The sequence below is a fragment of the Salvelinus fontinalis genome, chromosome 18, assembly GCF_029448725.1.
Source record: "Salvelinus fontinalis isolate EN_2023a chromosome 18, ASM2944872v1, whole genome shotgun sequence".
NCBI lineage: Eukaryota > Metazoa > Chordata > Actinopteri > Salmoniformes > Salmonidae > Salvelinus > Salvelinus fontinalis.
In genome coordinates this window covers 38,236,038-38,257,568 of record NC_074682.1, presented here as the reverse complement: position 1 = coordinate 38,257,568, position 21,531 = coordinate 38,236,038, and the positions used below count along the sequence as shown (strand labels likewise).

General features: G+C 44.5%; 1 protein-coding gene across 2 annotated transcripts in view; it reads right to left on the bottom strand.

Moving 5' to 3' along the window:
* Positions 1-21,531, bottom strand: part of LOC129815462 (SLIT-ROBO Rho GTPase-activating protein 3) — a 106,911-nt gene that overhangs the window by 49,325 nt on the left and 36,055 nt on the right. For both annotated transcript variants that reach the window (XM_055869330.1, XM_055869331.1), the window contains exon 3: positions 8,418-8,580. In XM_055869330.1, coding sequence (XP_055725305.1) covers positions 8,418-8,580 — 163 coding nt within the window. The remainder of the gene's footprint in view (positions 1-8,417; positions 8,581-21,531) is intronic.

The following is a 21,531-nucleotide window of genomic DNA, read 5'->3' as shown; positions in this document are numbered from 1 at the left end:
AAACATAAATCATTCCAAAAGAGAGACTTCCAGCCAGAACAGCCAGTGGAACACAATCAACCACTAGACTAGTGAATTAACTACTTCCCCTCTGGCCTCACTCTCTCTGTCTGAAGAGTGCTGGAGTGCGTGTGGTTTCATGTTCCACCCCTCTCCGTGGGCTATGTTTAGCTACTGATGTTTAGGTGCTGATTGTTAAAGCTGCTGTTTAGTTGTGGTGCTTGATGAGTTAATGTCTCATCCCTCTCCTGATGAACTGCCACTTCTGGTCTGTACTGAGTGGATGGGGAAACACCCCCACTCAACGGTTGTTTGAGCCACCACCATCAGCATTTATAGTGTTACCACTTACTTGCTATATGATGTGGACACACATAATGTTGCAGTTCATTGAGGTCTTTCCATTTCTCATTCAAGTAGATGACATCAGTAATTACTCAAGCTGAGAAAAGGCACAATCAGCTGTTTCATCTTTCCCTGGTGGCAACCAATGTCCAGACTGTCATTCTGTCATGTCATGTACAGTGTTGTTTTTCAAAAGGAGCCTTGAGAAATATGCTGTAACTGATGGAAACTTGACGTGTCAATGACATTGAGTTCTTCTAACAGCTTTCAAGATGGACCAGGACTCTGAGTAATGTGTTTTTACAAAGGACAAACACTTAGTGGCCAGTTTATTAGGTACACCACCCCGTTCACGAAAATTGTTCACTCCTACAGACAGTGAGTGACGTGGCCGTGGCAGACTGGCATCGAAGCATTCAGTTACTGTTCTATTGAATGTTAGAATGGGCAAAACGAGTGACCTGTGCCAGATACTGCTCCAGTATCTCAGAACGGCCTGCTTCCTTTTCACATACGACAGTGTCTAAGGTTTACAGAGAATGGTGCGACAAACAAAAAACATCCAGTCAGCGGCAGTCCTGTGGGTGAAAACAGCTTGTTACTGAGAGGTCAAAGGAGAATGGCAAGAATCATGCAAGCTAACAGGCGGGCCACAAACAGACAATTAACGGTACAGTACAACAGTGGTGTGCAGAACGGCATCGCAGAACGCACAACTCGTCGGTCCTTGTCACGGATGGGCTACTGCCACAGACGACCACATCGGGTTCCACTCCTATCAGCTAAAAACAAGAAGAAGCTGTTCCAGTGGGCACGCAACCATCAACACTGGACAATTGAGGAGTGTAAAAACATTGCCTGGTTCTACGAATCCGGTTCCTGTTGCGTCATGCTGATGGCAGAGTCAGGATTTAGCGTAAGCAGCATGAGTCCATGACGCCATCCTGTCTGGAGTCAATGCTACAGGTTGGTGGTGTAATGGTGTGGGGAATGTTTTCCTGGCACACTGCAGCATTTACAGCCATCCCACACAACCTAGCTAGTAATGATGAGAGTGGGAACACACCTGGTATTGTGGGAGCTCAGTGAGAGAAAGTAATTGCTAGCATGGCTGTACGTGCGACAGGAAGCAATCTGTTCCTAGATTGAGACTACAGGGGTGTGTGAATCCACCCACACCACACATTACTGTATTCACAGAAAACAAAGTAGGCACACAAAGGAAATAACACCTGTACTAACTTCACAGAAGTATGACTGACTAACCTTTTCTCAGAAAAGTTTTTCTAGAGAAGAGACCATGAGTAATTACTCTCTCAAACTCTATCTCACATATATATAGGAAGTTTCACACTCCCATATTGTCCCCAAAGCCTCCACTGTCTAAGAGTCTGTTCCAGGCCCTAGCTTTGTGTATATTGAAACTGATATATGGTCCCTATACGTCCATGTCTGCTAGGATTTATGGTTCTGCCTGCTAAGATGGCCCTCTGTGGACATAAATCATAGTGGAGGGTAATACTGCGGGATCGATAGTCAGCAGCGCTGCTACTCTCTGACTCTACAGCACAGAGCCAAGCACCAGGGATAATCTCTAAACACACACAGGCCTCATACACACACACTGAATCACACACACACACACTCACACTCACACACACAGGTAGTTGTACGTAAGCTTGCACGCAGGCACACACACACCCTTTTCATACTTGAACGCACATCATCTATTTTTGTATAGCTTACGCCAAACAGGTTTAACCATAACAACCAAGCCCTAACATACGCAGGCTGATGACAAGTAAAAATTGGAACGTGGAATCAATCACGGAGGGAGGGGCTCATAGCAACAGGAGGAGGGGCCAGCTGAGATGGAATTTTCTGAGCTTTGGACAATACTGGTGTCTCCCTCCACCCTTTAAAATATATTGAGAAAAGATGGAGAGAAAGAGAGCAAGAAAGAGGTAGCAAAATTGTTATTCTATTTTACCTTCATCATCAGACCTCCCAAGGAGTACAGTCGTGGCCAAAAGTTTTGAGAATGACACAAATATTAATTTCCACAAAGTTTGCTGCTTCAGTGTCTTTAGATATTTTTGTCAGATGCTACTATGGAATACTGAAGTATAATTACAAGTATTTCATAAGTGTTAAAGGCTTTTATTGACAATTACATGAAGTTGATGCAAAGAGTCAATATTTGCAGCGTTGACCCTTCTTTTTCAAGACCTCTGCAATCCGGCCTGGCATGCTCTCAATTAACTTCTGGGCCACATCCTGACTGATGGCAGCCCATTCTTGCATAATCAATGCTTGGAGTTTGTCAGAATTTGTGGGTTTTTGTTTGTCCACCCGCCTCTTGAGGATTGACCACAAGTTCTCAATGGGATTAACTTCTTGAGAATACAGGGGGTGCTGTTTTTGCATTAGCATAATTTCCTCTACAGATTAAACTGCCTCTTATTTAATTATTGCTCTTACTATATGCATATAATTAATACCATTGGATAGAAAACAATCTATAGTTTCTAAAACCGTTTCAATTTTGTCTCTGAGTGAAACAGAAGTCATTTGACAGCACTTTCCCTGACCAAGAAGAAGAATGCAAGATGTGTATGCTCGCTTCAACGCTCTGCCTATATATGGTCACGCCACCTATGACCCGAAACACACTTCATTCGTCTTCCTCTGGGTGTCAAGAGGACGTCAGAGGAGAAATGTTTTGTTTATCTTGTACTGACGTGAAATAAGACCTATTTCTTTGGCGTGACCGACAACTTCCGGTTCTCTGAATCGCGCGATTTGTAGGTGCGATTGTCTACTGTTTTGCTGCCGTTACGGATGAAAACTATCTCCGTCTCGAAGTTTGTTTGATACATGTAGGTAAAAATGCACTTTAAACAAGGCTGTTACCTTCTTGATGTGTTTTCTAACAATGCTCCAGTTACAGATTATGATCAAATGCATATACAGTATATATGTGTTTTTAATCCCTTAAGTCTCCTTTGGTTGTATATCATCTTAATGTATGTTTTTTCAATATAGTTTAATCAGATTATTTGAATTTTTTCGGGAGTTTTGCCGTGTTCCGTTCTGTGACTTTTTTTACTTTGGCCAGTCGACCAGTACATATGCTAAATGAAGAGGGAAAGTTGCCATTATGAATGGATTGAACGTCTCATCAGGACTAAGGACACCTTGATCAACATTCTGATGAAAGATCAGCAATAGTAAGACCCAATTTACGATGTTATTTCATATATCTGTCGTGCATATATCTGGTCGGGGGCGCCCAGCTGGTTCTGGCTGGCGTGGCTATGCTAATTTAGCGCTACATTTTGTTTTCGCTATAAAACATTTAATAAATCAGAAATATTGTTTGGATTCACCAGATGTTGGGCTTTCAATATCTGTACGCTGTGCATTTTTTCTGAAATGTTTTAAGACAAGTAATTAGTTATATGACGTTGGTCTCTGTAATTGTTCTGGCTGCGTCGGCACTATTTCAGATTGCAGCTGCAATGTAGAACTGTGATTTATACCTGAAAAATTCACATTTTTCAAAAAAAAACTATGCTATACCATAAATATGTTATCAGACTGTCATCTTATGAAGTTGTTTCTTGGTTAGTGGCTATATATATTTTTATTTAGTCGAATTAGTGATAGCTACTGACGCAGGAAAAAACTGTTGGAGTAAAAAAATTGTGTCTTTTGCTAACGTGTTTAGCTAATAGATTTACATATTGTGTCTTCCCTGTAAAACATTATAAAAATCTGAAATGGTGGCTTTATTCACAGGATCTGTATCTTTCATTAGGTGTCTTGGACTTGTGATTTAATGATATTTAGATGCTACTATTTAATTGTGACGCTATGCTAGCGATGCTAATCAGTGTGTGTGTGGGGGGGGGGGGGGGGGTGTGCTCCCGGACCCGGGGTAGGTGCTCGGTAGAGGTTAAGGTCTGTGGAGTTTCCTGGCCATGGACCCAAAATATCGATGTGTTGTTCCCCGAGCCACTTAGTTATCACTTTTGCCTCATGGCAAGGTGCTCCATCATGCTGGAAAAGGCATTGTTCGTCACCAAACTGTTCCTGGATGGTTGGGAGAAGTCGCTCTCGGAGGATGTGTTGGTACCATTCTTTATTCATGGCTGTGTTCTTGGGCAAAATTGTGAGTGAGCCCAATCCCTTGGCTGAGAAGCAACCCCACACATGAATGGTCTCAGGATGTTTTACTGTTGGCATGACACAGGACTGATGGTAGCGCTCACCTGGTCTTCTCCGGACAAGCTTTTTTCCGGGTGCCCCAAACAATTGGAAAGGGGATTCATCAGAGAAAATGACTTCACCCCAGTCCTCAGCAGTCCAATCCCTGTACCTTTTGCAGAATATCAGTCTGTCCCTGATGTTTTTCCTGGAGAGAAGTGGCTTCTTTGCTGCCCTTCTTGACACCAGGCCATCCTCCAAAAGTCTTCGCTTCACTGTGCGTGCAGATGCACTCACACCTGCCTGCTGCCATTCCTGAGCAAGCTCTGTACTGGTGGTGCCACGATTCCGCAGCTGAATCAACTTTAGGAGACGGTCCTGGCACTTGCTGGACTTTCTTGGGCGCCCTGAAGCCTTCTTCACAATAATTGAACCGCTCTCTTTGAAGTTCTTGATGATCCGATAAATGGTTGATTTAGGTGCAATCTTACTGGCAGCAATATCCTTGCCTGTGAAGCCCTTTTTGTGCAAAGCAATGATGGCGGCACGTGTTTCCTTGCAGTTAACCATGATTGACAGAGGAATAACAATGATTCCAAGCACCACCCTCCTTTTGAAGCTTCCAGTCTGTTATTCGAACTCAACCAGCCTGACAGAGTGATCTCCAGCCTTGTCCTCGTCAACACTCACACCTGTATTAACGAGAGAATCCCTGACATGATGTCAGATGGTCCTTTTGTGGCAGGGCTGAAATGCAGTGGAAATGTTTTTTGGGGGATTCTGTAACGGTCGTTCTCCACGGTAAGTACAGAGAGCAGGCGCAGGTCTTCTACCTGACTTCGCCAGACTCCCTTTTAGCCCCCCCCCCCCCCCCCCCCCCTCGTCCGAAGAGGAGGAGTAGGGATTGGACCAAAGCGCAGCGTTGTTACATGACATAATGAAGTTTATTAAAGTGAGGACAAAACACGAAAAATCTTCAACAAACTACAAAACAAATAAACGATGTAGACAGACCTGGACTAGAGAACTTACAAATACGAAGAACGCACGAACAGGAACAGACTACATACACGAACGACAAACCGAAACAGTCCCGTGTGGTGCAACATACACAGACACGGAAGACAACCACCCACAACAAACAATGTGAAACAACCTACCTATATATGGTTCTCAATCAGAGGAAAAACGACAACCACCTGCTTCTGATTGAGAGCCATACAAGGTCAATTAACACTGACACTTAACATAGAACAAACAACACAGACTGCCCACCCAGCTCACGCCCTGACCCACTAAACACAACTATACAAAAGGAAAACAAGGTCAGGAACGTGACAGATTCAGTTAATTTGCATGGCAAAGAGGGACTTTGCAATTAATTGCAATCCATCTGATCACTCTTCATAACATTCTGGAGTATATGCAAATTGCCATCATACTGTTACGTCCGTCGTTGGAATGAGACCAAGGCGCAGCGTGGTAAGCGTACATCTTTCTTTATTTTTGATGAACACCCAAAAAACAACAAAAGATAAACGAACGTAACGTTCTGCAGGCTACACAGTAACTGTACAAAAACAAGATCCCACAAACTAAGGTGGGAAAAGGCTGCCTAAGTATGATCCCCAATCAGAGACAACGATAGACAGCTGCCTCTGATTGGGAACCATACCAGGCCAAACAAAGAAATAGGAAAACTAGATTGCCCACCCAAATCACACCATGACCTAACCACATAGAGAAATAGAAAGGCTCTCTGAGGTCAGGGCGTGACACATACAAACTGAGGCAGCAGACTTTGTGAAAATGTATATTTGTGTCATTCTCAAAACTTTTGGCCACGACTGTACAGGGAACATGTCCTGTTAAATCAGATATGAAAGAGCCTTGGCTTGAATGTGATAAGTGATAAGATCTTTTAGAGAGAAATATGTGAAAGCCTCCTGGCAGCAGTTGAATGGCATTTGTATACATGGTGGCTCTGATGTCAGACACTGCAGAGGGAGACAATGTGGAGCAGAGCAGGGAGTGGACAATCCTGATGCAACACACAGTAAGAATATAGATGTGACAAGTCAGATTGTGCTGGCCTACAAATAATACATTCATGAAATACTCTCTTCTCTCTCTAAAAAAAAGGGGGAAGAACACAGTGCAGCCTGATTCTATTGTTTGTTCCATTAGTCTTGACTGGATTTTGAACTGTGCAACCCACTGAGACTTTGCAGTTCTCGACAGAGCCATAGCTCGACATGGGTGCTTTAATTAAGCAATAATGCACGAGGGGGTGTCGTATAGCAGCCTATACCGTAGCCTATACCACACACCCGGGTAGCCTAGCGGTTAACAATGATGGACCAGTAACCAAAAGGTTGCTGGTTTGAATCCCTGAGCCGACTAGGTGAACATTACATTTTTTTTGTCATACCGGTGATAAACGTAAGGGATAATCAACGAGGGGCTGTGCGTTCTATGGAAAATAATGAATGGCAGAGAAGGTTTGTTCTACGACGCGCTAGAGTAATTCAACTGACCTTCCACAGAGTTGCCGCATAGAGACCTGAGTTGATTATCCCTTTTATACCATGCCTATATTTCAACACATTTGCTGCTAGAAATGTGTTCAACATCCACCGAAGTAGCTATCAAGCTCTAACCAGACTCAGAGGCTACTAAACCTCCAACAGAGAACACCTCACTGAGGATAGATACTACAACAAAGACCTGTGTCTTTTCCCCTGGACAGATCAGGTCTAGAAAAGGCCCAGAGTTTTTCCTGGTCAAGTTAAAGGTCAGATCGCATGAAAATGGCACTATCTATGGAGTATTGATTTATGACTGTCTGGATATCAGAAATCTTGGGCATCGGGGTCTTTCTTTCATGGGCTGCTTGATTCACTTGTAGCCTACTCAGCTCTCTCCTCCATTCATTTGCTTGAAAGCTACAAAACTATGCAGCACATTTCTTCAACATGTTATTCATTATGACCTCTAGGCATGCCAGCGAGTGCACATAGCTCCATTCATATTACCAGCCAGAGGAAAAGCTACTTGAGGACACTTCACTGACTGACAGGAGGCTGTGTTGTTCTGTTTTCAGCCCTGGCTGGTGCTCTCTACAGTGTTGCTTTTACCCCCATTCACATTCCTGCCGACACACACACACACGCACAGTAGTGTGTGAATGGAGGATGGCAGTCGGGCTGGGTCTCACCTCCAGGAAGTCCTGCCAGGTGTAAACAGGGGTCTGTGTGTGGGTTAGACCTCAGTCATCTCTGCTGACACAGGGCAAGACGCTGCTCACAACAGCAGGGGCCCAGGGGGAGGGGTAGGGGGCCAGGTGGATTAGGGGACCAGGGAGGTTAGGGGGTCAGGAGGGTACCCTAGCCTGCTCTACCTCAACCCTGCTTCTCTACTACTACTCCACAGGCCACATGGAACAGACGGAGGTATACAATGTGCTGACACACAGGACAGCTGGTAATGTAGCTGCTCAAAAAACAGCCCTGCTCACACAGTCTCACGGTAGCCTACCATCAATCTGTATACCAAAGTTGGAGTATGGAAAGGATGGAGGCAAATTGCTTTCTTTCAGACTCATTTCAAAAGTCCTGGTTTGAAAGCTGGTTTGAATGCGGTTCTAACCAAAAAAAACAATGAGGCCTGGTATTAATTGTGTATGATCACGATCTTAGAGAAAGATCAATCGACATGCTGCCCATTACTGCTCAGCAAACTCACAAAACAAGCCAGAGCTCTTTTGTATCTTTGCCTCTAACCACATTGGCACTGGTGATAAGGAAAGGTGTAAACAGAGGGACAGACGGACGGACAGAGGGATGACTGACATATTAACTGACCTTCTTGAAGAGGCGGATTACGTCCTCGCTGATCTGGGCGAGGCGGACGATAACGTTGTTGGTATAGATGTCATTGAGGGTGGCGTGGTCCCTGCTCTCTCTCCTGGTCTGGTTCAGTACCAGGTACCAGCAGTTCACACTGGACAGCAGGTGCTGGTCCTTCCTGAACACAACACAGAGAGGAGGGATTAGGAATGCAAGTGTTACTGTAACATACAGTACATTCCTGCCATTTGTCTCTGCTTTTATCATTTCAATATTTCTAAGGCCTACTATCTGATTAGGGTGTCTATTCAACAGACAACAGACCAAAAGTGATGGTCAGAGCAAATATCTGACCTCCCGCAGAAGGTTGATGACTTACCATTAAGTTAAGCATAGCCCATCCCCAGTAAATGTGAATGAGTACGTTGCCCACGGTTGCTCTGGGTAGACAACACCCACACATGCATTATGTTGTTCTTTTGACAGCTTTTGTTGGAGTAAAACACGAGGGCTACTAAGGCTGATTCCTGTTCACACTAAACAATACAGCTGCTGCATGATCCCATTGTTGGCTGACTGCAGAGACAACCACACTGACCTTAGACATTACAGCACTCTCTCTCTGCCTGTCTCTCCCGACTCTTTCTCTCCATCTCTCTCTACCTCTCTCCCACCGACCCTATCTCTCTTCCTCTCTCCATCCTTCCCTCCCTCACTCCCCTCTCTATCTCAATCTCTCTATAGTGATAGCACTAGGCCAGAACAGACGCCATTAGTTTCTCTTGCAGCGCCCCAGTCTGACACGGCATCGATTGTTTAATTCCTTAACGCTGGTAACCATAATGACCCTGACATGGGCTGACTGAAGCCTAATCCGCTTTCACGGCATCCCCCTCCAGTGTAGGTTAACTCTCACACACACACACACACACACACACACACACACACACACACACACACACACACACACACACACACACACACACACACACACACACACACACACACACACACACACACCCCTGTCTCTCCGTCTAAACCCTATCTCAACATTAATCAATCAACAAACTCTGGGGAAAAGGACAAAGAGGAGAGAGGGGTCTGAGGCAGAGTGAGAGAGATAGCAGGATAGGGTTTCACTGAGCCAGGGTGAAAACTGCACATGCAATTACTGCAAAGAAAAGGGATGAGCGCTAACATCAAAGGCTCCCCTCTACAGAGAGCTTCCGCAATGTTAATCACTTCTAATGAAGCTGATATCTGTCTGTTCCAGAGGGCTGCCACCATTATTCTCCCACAGCAAGACACCACAATGTACACAGTTAACATGCTATACAGTCATGTGGTTCTACCACAGCCATACATACTGACAGTCTATGACTGGTGAGAAGCTAATGCAGGTAAACTCAGCTGAGCCAAGATGAATCTCACCATTTGAGGAAGAGGAAGGACGCTTGCTGCGAAGAAGAAGTTGGGCAGAGAATCATATTATACTTTGAAAGCAAGAATTCAGACTTCTGCATTTGAAAAGGTCTGATTGAGCATTGTCCATCGGATCACGGTATAAAAATGACTTTTACAGAGGGACTTTGTCAGGGAAGCAAGCCAAACACGTTGATTTGGAATCAAGAGGAATCGGAGAAGTAATTCTCCAATCAACCCAAATTACAATATGGGCCAGTCCAATAATCAAGAGGTCACTAGTAATAATGGGACGATTAAATTGAACTTTGCGTTGCTATGGCAAAGGGATTAACAGCCTCAGATAGACTAGATAGAGGAAACGTTAGGCCTGTAGGTGACTCTCTAACCACAATACAAACTCAATGGGGTGAAACATGTTCACCTTGTCTTCTGGGATGGCCTATTTCCGTAATCCTTAATCACAACCAGGCTCACAAACACACACTCTCTCTCTCTCCCCACTCCCAGTCTCTCTCTCTCCCCACTCCCAGTCTCTCTCTCTCCCCATTCCCAGTCTCTCTCTCTCTCCCCACTCCCAGTCTCTCTCTCTCTCTCCCCACTCCCAGTCTCTCTCTCTCTCTCCCCACTCCCAGTCTCTCTCTCTCTCTCCCCACTCCCAGTCTCTCTCTCTCTCTCCCCACTCCCAGTCTCTCTCTCTCTCTCCCCACTCCCAGTCTCTCTCTCTCTCTCCCCACTCCCAGTCTCTCTCTCTCTCTCCCCACTCCCAGTCTCTCTCTCTCTCCCCACTCCCAGTCTCTCTCTCTCCCCACTCCCAGTCTATCTCTCTCCCCACTCCCAGTCTCTCTCTCTCTCCCCACTCCCAGTCTCTCTCTCTCCCCACTCCCAGTCTCTCTCTCTCCCCACTCCCAGTCTCTCTCTCTCCCCACTCCCAGTCTCTCTCTCTCCCCACTCCCAGTCTCTCTCACTCCCCACTCCCAGTCTCTCTCTCTCCCCACTCCCAGTCTCTCTCTCTCCCCACTCCCAGTCTCTCTCTCTCCCCACTCCCAGTCTCTCTCTCTCCCCACTCCCAGTCTCTCTCTCTCCCCACTCCCAGTCTCTCTCACTCCCCACTACCAGTCTCTCTCTCTCCCCACTACCAGTCTCTCTCACTCCCCACTACCAGTCTCCCTCACTCCCTCTCAATTCAATTCAAGGGCTTTATTGGCATGGGAAACACATGTTAACATTGCCAAAGCAAGTCCCTAGCCATCCAAACAACAAGGCTCTATTTACAGGGCTCCCTGTCTGTAGAATTGCACTCCTCCTCCGCTCGGCTAGGCAGAAACGCTGCGCAGGCATCTCCAAGCCCCTGTAATCGCTGATCAAATATTCATCTGCCCGTAAAATCACTGTTTTCCCTGATTATTAAAATAAAGTCAGCTGTTTAGCGTGACAGCAGCTCAGGGCTTGTAGGGTGTTGCCTGGGAGAGAGCAAGAGGGAGAGGGAGTTCCAACGCTCTGTGACAAAGCAACTGTGTGTTCAAAGGGCGCTGAGGTATTTGGGCATCTGGGTCCACAGCCTCAGCCTTATTATTATTCACTAGAACAAGTACAGAGGTTTGAGCTACATACATACAATACCTTAGCTGCCTATTCATTGTGACTTTCAATGCACCATTGAAACTGCCAACGCTGCAAAAACCCACCCACACCACTAGACCATAACTATAAGTAGAGCCTCCGAAAAGAGACATCTGAGAATCCGGCCAGGCCTGCCACTGATTCTCTGGGTTAAACCCTTTTCCTGAGGAAATAGACAAAAGCAAGCCGGCTCTCTTCTCCCCAGCTGCTGTCCTCATTTCACAGGAAGTGGGAGCAGAAGGCAGGCAATTAGACCTGTGTGGCTGTAGCAGGACACATCTCTTCTCCGAGAGGGAGGGAGCTGAATATTTTCAACCAGTGATACTGTAGAAGCAGCCCACAGTGGCGCTGGTTTTATAGTAATGGAGCACATGGTGGCATATCCACAGGTCACAGTCCTAGTATAAGTCATAAAGGGCCTCCTCATCCTCAGACCTCACACCTGACACTATAACTCCTCCCTGTGTCTCCAGGTCGGCAGCAGCCAGCTCTCCTTCCTGTCTCTCTGGATGGTTGAGTGTCAGTCAGCAGCCTTACTGCAGGGTAATACAAAGCTTCAAAATGTTCAGTTTTCCAATGGTTCCTTCTGTCCCTATCATTAACATGGAGAGAGTGGAGGATGAGCTCCCTGAGACTCAATAGGCGTGATGGGTAAGGAGAGAGAAGAGATAGGAGAGAGGAGAGGGGAGGAGAGGAGAGGAGAGGAGAGGGGAGGAGAGGAGAGGAGAGGAGAGGAGAGGAGAGGAGAGGAGAGGAGAGGAGAGGAGAGGAGAGGAGAGGAGAGGAGAGGAGAGGAGAGGAGAGGAGAGGAGAGGAGAGGAGAGGAGAGGAGAGGAGAGAAGAGGGGAGGAGAGGAGAGGGGAGGGAGAGAAGAGAGGAGAGGAGAAAAAAGGGGAGAGAAGAGGGGAGGAGAGGGGAGGGGAGAGAAGAGAGGAGAGGAGAGAAAAGGGAGAGAAGAGGGAGAGAAGAGAGGAGAGGGGAGAAAGGAGAGGAGAGCCTCTCTACAGCATCAGGCTCATCTGTTAGGACAATGGTTCCTAAACTTTTTCAAGGCGCCCATTACCGCATTGGAGAACATCCCACACCCCCCCCCCCCCCCTCCCTGCGTGCACACATACAATGTCTATTTCAATGGGCACAAGCACTGTTCATGACACAAACTGTTCACACCCCTCTTAATGATGGAAAGAATTTAGCAGGTTTAATGCTTATTTTCTGCAATTCTACACATATTGTCATGGGGTGCAAAGAACATTTTGCAGTTTTAAAGCAAATGTTCTTGCAATTCTATACATTTTGCCATGTCTAATGTCTATTCATGTGATATTTATGTGACAAAAAAAATACAACAATATCTACGGGCTGAAAAATCTAAACAATAAAATGGTAGCTGACATGGGCTAGATGATTAGTTTGTCGCTCTGGATAAGAGCGTCTGCTAAATGACTTAAATGTAAATGTAAATTAGTGACTAACATGACAAGAGGAACTGATGATGCACCACCCAATTTCAAAATTGCACCTTGTGCATTCTACTATCACAACTTTCAAGAGTAAGTTTAAAGACTGAGTGAGTTCAATTTGGGAACCACTGTGTTAGGACACTGCTCTGTCTTTCACCAGCATGCTCACCATGTGTGTGTGTGTGCGTGTGTGCGTATGTGTGTGTGTGTGCGCGTGCGTGCGTGTGTGTGTGCGCGTGTGTGCGTGTCTTTAGAATCTGAAGATGCCTCACTATTCATTTCATTCAAGGATGAATAACTGATAAGCTGTCTCCATAATGTAGTCTATACCCTTAACAAGTTGAAGTGATGTGTAGAAGAATGCTCACTCTTTAGTCACGGATGTATAGAACACATAAGACCTTTCAGAGGACTTCCACAAGGAAGTACGCATTATTAATCACACCAGGGTTGCATCCCAAATGGCACCCTATTCCATATCTAGTGCACTACTTTGACCAGGGCTAAGACATCTGGTCAAAGGTAGTGCACTATATAGGGAATAGGGTGCCATTTGGGACACATCCCAGAATTTAGAGCACTTTGAAGAGCTTTTAACCCACTCTGCACTGCTTATCTCAGCAGAACCTTTTTTTGTGGGGAAGGAAGGCATTGCCAACATTTGATAGCAAGCAGCTGCAGAGCAATGTGGTGGTGGTGATGGTGGTGGTGGTGGGGTTGGAGTGTTTGGCAGGGCCTGAAACACACACACACACACAAACACACACACACACACACACCCTACCTGGTGCTGCTGATAGTTACCTCATCCAGCTGTAAACCTAAGGGATATGGGACTACAGGCCTCTCCCACTTTCCCTTGGAGAGGAGTTTGATGTTTGCTCTGAACACACCTAGCCTTTCTCTGACAGGGACATAGTTTAACATTTAACCCCTGTCCTGCTCTGACCCCACTCCACCACCGGGGAAAGACTCAGTGATGGGCGCTGTACAGATGATGAGGGGCTGTACAGTCAGTGTGCTGGGTAGGACTGGTTGGCACACAGATCAGAGAACGTATGGTTCTCAGTTATGTCCGGAGGTTAGAAATGCACTGGTTCAATAATATCTGTATAGACAGAATATGATGTACAGAACATACTGGAGTCTATACTAAGGAATATTAATTCTAAGCCATTTGGGGGAATGCAGATTGGCAGCCCTGGGACTGCCTCTGACCCAAAGGCAAGTACGCCAACCTAGCAACCCCATGCATAACGCATAGCATTCTTCCGGGCGTCACTGGGAAGTTAATGCCCTCTGATACTCATAAGCTTATGAATAATTAGTGAAGGAATCAATGGCACATGATCATGAATACAGCACATGAATTATCAGCCATTCAGGCTAAAGCTAAATCAGGCTTCCTTGCTGATTGAGTTATGTGAAATCCTTTTATCAAATAACATCCATAAAGACATAGGATATTTTTACATTGCTGAAGGGGTCGGTATTTGGACCAATTAAGACATTTGATATTAGATTAAATGTCAAAGGCAATCAATAGAACATAGAGTTATGGGCTGTAGCCCATAGTATGTAGCTACATAATACATTGCAGGATGGTTTGGTTTTTAATACGAAACAGTACAGTTCTTATTTATAATGAAAAATCATGTAAAGTCAGTCTTTCATGTTTTGCAGTAACTGGTACATGTTTTGTGTTTTGCAGACAGACAGGCAGCTGGACGGAGATCGCAGGCAGCAACATCAGATGGAACGGGGTTGAGACAAATAAGAAGAGGCCACCAGAGTGATTGTAGTTAAGCAGAACGAGCATGGAGGAGACAGTCTGGCTCAGCGCGATACCAGGGCAATCATTAATGATGACCTCTTACACACACACATACACACAACACATGCACTAACACACATACGCAGGCAGGCACACACACGGTCACACACACAGACACACACACGGTCACACAATAACACACAGGATTGGATGTTAATGGAAGCTTTATCTTATCTCTCTCAGACAGGTTATGTTTCCTTTCAATATTACATGAGCTGCTTTCTAATGGCTTGCTTGCTGTTGATTATTTCTAATCCCTGTTTTGACTGACCATATTCAGCCATTAATTTAATAGGGTGTGATTAAAATCCCCATTTAATGATTAACCCTGAAACGTTTCCTCAATCAATGTCTTTTGTCTGTCTCATAGACATTGAAGACCATTTAATGAGCAATAGGAAGTGCCTGAAGCCCCACAAACACAATGGTTTAAAGTGATAGTTCACTCCACAATCAAAGTTGATTTGATCTCTAAGTGGTCTAATGTCAAGATGAGTCCAAATCCCATGTCATCTGTTGTGTAGATCTAGCTATATGCAAAAAATGAAAAAGATAGGCGCCATCTAAAGGGTAGAGAGCCCACTCTCTTACAGTGAGGCCACCATTTAATGGAATAGCAAATAGACTTCTGGTGGTTGGTGTTTTGGTGTTGGTTGGGTGGGTTGACTGGGACCAGACTGACAGATTTCAAGCAGAGACCCAGGTAGGCTGGAGCAGTACACTCTTAGAAAAAAAGGTGCTATCTAGAACCTAAATGTGTTCTTCGGCTGTCCCCATAGAAGAACCCTTTGAAGAACATTTTTTCCCCCATGTAGAACCCTTTCCACAGATCCAAAAAGGGTTCTATCTGGAACTAAAACGGGTTATTCTATGGGGACAGCCGAAGAACACTTTTGGAACCCTTTTTCAAAGAGTGTAGGTCTGAGTTTAGCTGAGCTACAGGGATCTCTTGCCTACTTATGCCCTCAGCTTCTCCTTGCATGTGGTCCAATCAGAGGGGGAGTGATAGGATACTTCACCCTCATCTTAATTAGTCTAACGAGAGATACTAGAGCCGCCTGATTTATTAATGTAGACAAGCCAAGATGAGACCGAGCAGACAGACAGCCCCATGGCAGAGCAGCTGTAAACTACAGTGGTGTTGGGCATTGTATCAGTGACTGCTTTCATAAACTCGGCTCATAAAGCCGCATTTGTATTGTGGGTTAAACCAACAGGACAGGGGCAGCGACCCAGCAGCTCAATGTGGACGTCTGCCCTGGCCAGGCCAACCAGAGTCTTTAACTGTGCCGTTTTAATTTCCCATAGTGTTGTGCAGTGCAGAGCAGAGGCAGCGGACTGCCATACATGAGTTGCTAGGCAGCGGAGGGGTTATGCTGTTCATGACCTATCCTTCCACAGAGAGCTGGGTTGCTGGGGTGGCCTCACAACTCAGAAATATCTACAGAGAGCCAAAAAACTGAGAGTAGGAGCTTGTTTGTGTTTAAACTAATGAGACAGTAAGAACAGGGTAAAAGACAAGTATCCATATTACATACGTGGGTGATAAATACTGTAACAGTATATACAGTCGACGGTGTGCCCAGAGTTTACTTACAACGTGAGGGTCTTTAACAAGGCCACTGTCAATGCTAATTGGTCAAATGTTTTTATGGTTGAATTTGGTTGGAGTCCAAACTAAGCCATTTTACATTTGAATCATTTAGCAGACACCCATATCCAGAGTGAAATACACTTAGTGAATTCATTTTAAGATAACTAGCTGGGACAACCACATATCACAGGCATAGAAAGTAAATGTTTTCCTTAATAAAGTAGCTATCAGTAGAGTCAGATGTGGCCCTCATAAAGAAGTGTGTGTAATGTGTTAACACACAAATATCCAGTGTGTGTGTGTCTTGCCTGATAACTACACACAGCCAAAGACTCAGCCAAAGACACAGCCAAAGACTACACACAGCCAAAGACTCAGCCAAAGACACAGGCAAAGACTACACACAGCCAAAGATGGATGCTTTACACTGCAGCCCTATGAGTGAGTAAAGTGGTTGAGGCAGCCTTGGCGAAGGCATTGAGGTGGCAGAGGGAGATGAGATGCAGAGTCTGGTAAGAACTGTGTGGCTGCTGCCTGCTCTTCAACAACTGTTTGGATTGGTCTACTAGAAGATGAACTGTACAGTCAGTGCAAGTGTGTTGGTTAAGCCAAAGTGTCTGCAGCAGTACAGGCCTGTTTACTGTCTGCCTGGCCTTGGGGGCCCTGGTGCAGGCTGCCTCCTCTAGAACAGCTGGCCTCAATTACTGAGTCAAATCCCCATCCAATTCCACAGGGCCTGAACTCAATGGATGATACAAAGCCCTCTGAAACACACCCGCTACTCTATTGCCTGCACTGACATGCAAAGCTTCATCACAACTGTTATGATCACTGTTATCATATTAACCTAGTTAACCTTTAGAATGTGTTAAAGTGTAGCTTGCTATTATATTCAAAAGTTGGGTAGAGCTCATACTATATAGATAAAGAATGAGGAGTACATTTTGCAGCATACGACTGCACTGTAATCAAATGCTGCAGTGTGAAGGCTGAGGCTGGCTAGCAAGCTGCAAATCTATCACTGGCAGCCCACCATGGCAGAGAATAATCAAGTTTTCCATTGATGTAATGCGAAACAAGGCCCATTCTCTTAGCATGCATGGCCGCGGCCGTGCCTGGACCTTATAGCATAATACTGGTGAAGGCCTGGCTGGCTGTGACTCCCTCCTCAGCCCAGAACTACAGGAAGAGGAGCATTATATGTGGAGATTCTGGAGTGCCAATTAAAATGGAGCTTTCATCCAGAATGAAATTCCTTTTGTATCGCCTTTGTATGGTTTGAGATTTCTAAGGAGTAAAGAGGAAGAATCTTTTTCGCTTGCATATTCTAAGAAGGATGTTTATATCCTAAGGCTATCCAATCAGAGTGAACCTAAAACGCAGCAGGAGTCGGTTTTGGAAAGATTACGGTGAGAAAGAGACATGATGGAGTAGTATAAGATCTGGGAATAAAAACTTGGCAAGAATGGATGTGTACTGAACAAAAATATAAACACAACATGTGAAGTGTTGGTCCCGTGTTTCATGAGCTGAAATAAAAGATCCCAGAAAGGTTCCATTTGAACAAAAAGCTAAGAATTAAAAAGGTATGGTTGGATTATTATTCATCTTAATTTAAGACAAATACTGGAAACAATAGAACACTATGAAAAATCTGGGAAACCATGCCTGGTATTCATAGCTGACTTTGAAAAGGATTTTGATAAAGTACGACTGGAATTTTTCAATTTTGGAGAATATGTCATACAATGGGTTAAAGTTGTGCATAGTAACCCTAGGTGTAAAATAGTAAATAATGGCTACTTCTCAGAAAGTGTTAAACTGTCAAGAGGAGTAAAACATTGTTGACCTCTATCGTCATATCTATTTATTGTGGCCATCGAAATGTTAGCTATTCAAATCAGATCCAACAATAATATCAAGGGGCTAGAAATCCAAGGCTTAAAAACAAAGGTGTCATTGTACGCTGATGATTCATGTTTTTCTTTTAAATACACAATAAGGATCCCTCCACAGCCTCATAGAGGATCTAGATAATTGTTCTAACTTCTCCGGATTACGTATTGGATCACAAAAAATACAACTTTTACATTACAGTGTAGTTTACTAATAAAATGGTCTGACGGTGAAGTGGACATATTCTGTATTCATATCCCGAAAGAAAGAAATGGTCTCACTACAATACATTTTAATAGAAAATAGATAAGATCTTGCTACCATGGAAAGGAAAATACCTGTCTATTTGTGTAAAAATCACCCTGATTAACTCTTTTAGTCATATTCCAGTTTACATATTTGCTTAGGGCCTTGACTACACCTAGCGACTTGTTTTCTAAATGATATGAGCAGAAAATATAACATTTTATTTGGAATGGTAAACCAGCCAAATTAAACGGGCCTATTTATATACTTAATATGAAATCGGAGGGCAGAAATTATTAAATATGAAAGCATAGACCTCTCACTAAAGGCTTCAGTCATACAAAAGTTATACTTAAGTCCGAACAGGTTCTCAAGCATATTAGTAAGTGTCACGGCTGTTGAAGGAGGACCAAGATGCAGCGTGGTGAGTGTACATTTTCTCTTTATTTTAGAAATGACGCCGACAAAACAATAAACAATACAAAACAAACCGTGAAGCTCAAAGGCTATGTGCCCTAAACAAAGTCAACTTCCCACAAAAACAGGTGGAAAAAAGAGCTACCTAAGTATGGTTCTCAATCAGAGACAACGATAGACAGCTGGCTCTGATTGAGAACCACACCCGGCCAAACACAAAGAAAAAGAAAACATAGAAATAAAGAAACTTGAATGCCCACCCTAGTCACACCCTGGCCTAACCAAAATAGAGAATAAAAACCTCTCTATGGACAGGGCATGACAGTACGAATGTCTCGCCCCATGTTCAAGAATGGCTTTTTTCCCTTTATTCAGATTAAAACCTTTCACTTTCGGTTATTTGAAAATGAAATAATCCCAAAAATATTGCTATTTTTAAAACATCCATAGAAAGTTGGTAGCAATTTCAGTTTAATCTACCAGAAAAGACCGAACAAATAATCCAACAAATATTATGGTTAAACTTAAATATGCTAATTAATTAAGAAATATATATTCCTAGGGAAAAAAACGGTATAATCTTTGTAAATGATATCATAAATACGATTGGTGTAGTTATGTCACACATGCAGCTAATAAAAATATATGGAAATGTCTGCTCTACTCAAAATTACAACCAACTATTTACAGCATTACCGCAAAAATGGAAGAGGCCATTGGAAGTGGGAGAAAGTATGGAACTTGTCTGTCGGCCCTGCATTAAAGACCAAAATTTGTTAAAGAAAATTGTAATAAATAAAAAAGTATACCAGTTTAGTTTAAGGACCAAAAGAAAAGACAGCTATGCCATATATCTCCATATCCCCGGATTTCAACCGCAAGCTCTGGACATTTACACCTGGATTTCGCAGCTAGCTAGCTGCTATCCGTGTGACTATTGGCTTACGTTGATCCCGGAGCAAACATCAATTATTCCGGAGCTAGCCAGCTGAAGAGTTCCATCAGCCACTCCTGGGCTACAATCACCTATCCGGACCCGTTTTACTGCCAATGCGGAGCCCCACCGGGCCTTCCCGACTGGGATACCGACATTATCTGCCCGAGGGAGTTACCCAACTGGCCCCTCCGTCGCAACGTTACCTGAACGCCCATTTGCGGCCTGCTAATTGTTAGCTGTCTTATCGGCTGCTATCTGAATAAGTCTATCGGACAATTTTTTCTTGGGTCACTATAACTATATCTATTTTGCCAATTGGATTGATCCCCTCTACCACACGGAACCCCACTAATCTACCGACGGAAACGCACGAGGTGGCTAAAAACAGACCTCCATCCTATGCTAGCTTGCTACCGATGGCCCGGCTAGCTGTCTGAATCGCCGTGATCCCAACCAACCTCTACTCACTGGACCCTTATGATCACTCGACTAAGCATGCCTCTCCTTAATGTCAATATTCCTTGTCCATTGCTGTTCTGGTTAGTGTTTATTGGCTTATTTCACTGTAGAGCCTCTAGCCCTGCTCACTATACCTTATCCAACCTTTCAGTTCCACCACAGACACATGCGATGACATCACCTGGTTTCAATTATGTTTCTAGAGACAATATCTCTCTCATCATTACTCAATACCTAGGTTTACCTCCACTGTATTCACATCCTACCATACCTTTGTCTGTACATTTTACCTTGAAGCTATTTTATCGTCCCCAGAAACCTCATTTTACTCTCTGTTCCAGACGTTCTAGACGACCAATTCTCATAGCTTTTAGCCGCACCCTTATCCTACTCTTCCTCTGTTCCTCTGGTGATGTAGAGGTGAATCCAGGCCCTGCAGTGCCTAGCTCCACTCCTGTTCCCCAGGCGCTCTCTTTTGATGACTTCTGTAACCGTAATAGCCTTGGTTTCATGCATGTTATCATTAGAAGCCTCCTCCCTAAGTTTGTTTTATTCACTGTTTTAGCACACTCTGCCAACCCGGATGTTCTAGCCATGTCTGAATCCTGGCTTAGGAAGCCCACCAAAAATTCTGACATTTTCATCCCTAACTACAACATTTTCAGACAAGATAGAACGGCCGAAGGGGGCGGTGTTGCAATCTACTGCAAAGATAGCCTGCAGAGTTCTGTTCTACTATCCAGGTCTGTACCCAAACAATTTGAACTTCTACTTTTAAAAATCCACCTCTCTAAAAACAAGTCTCTCACCGTTGCCGCCTGCTATAGACCACCCTCTGCCCCCAGCTGTGCTCTGGACACAATATGTGAACTGATTGCCCCTCATCTATCTTCAGAGCTCGTGCTGCTAGGCGACCTAAACTGGAACATGCTTAACACCCCAGCCATCCTACAATCTAAGCTTGATGCCCTCAATCTCACACAAATTATCAATGAACCTACCAGGTACCACCCCAAAGCCGTAAACACGGGCACCCTCATAGATATCATCCTAACCAACTTGCCCTCTAAATACACCTCTGCTGTTTTCAACCAAGATCTCAGCGATCACTGCCTCATTGCCTGCATCCGTAATGGGTCAGCGGTCAACAGACCTCCATTCATCACTGTCAAACGCTCCCTGAAACACTTCAGCGAGCAGGCCTTTCTAATCGACCTGGCCGGGGTATCCTTGGAGGA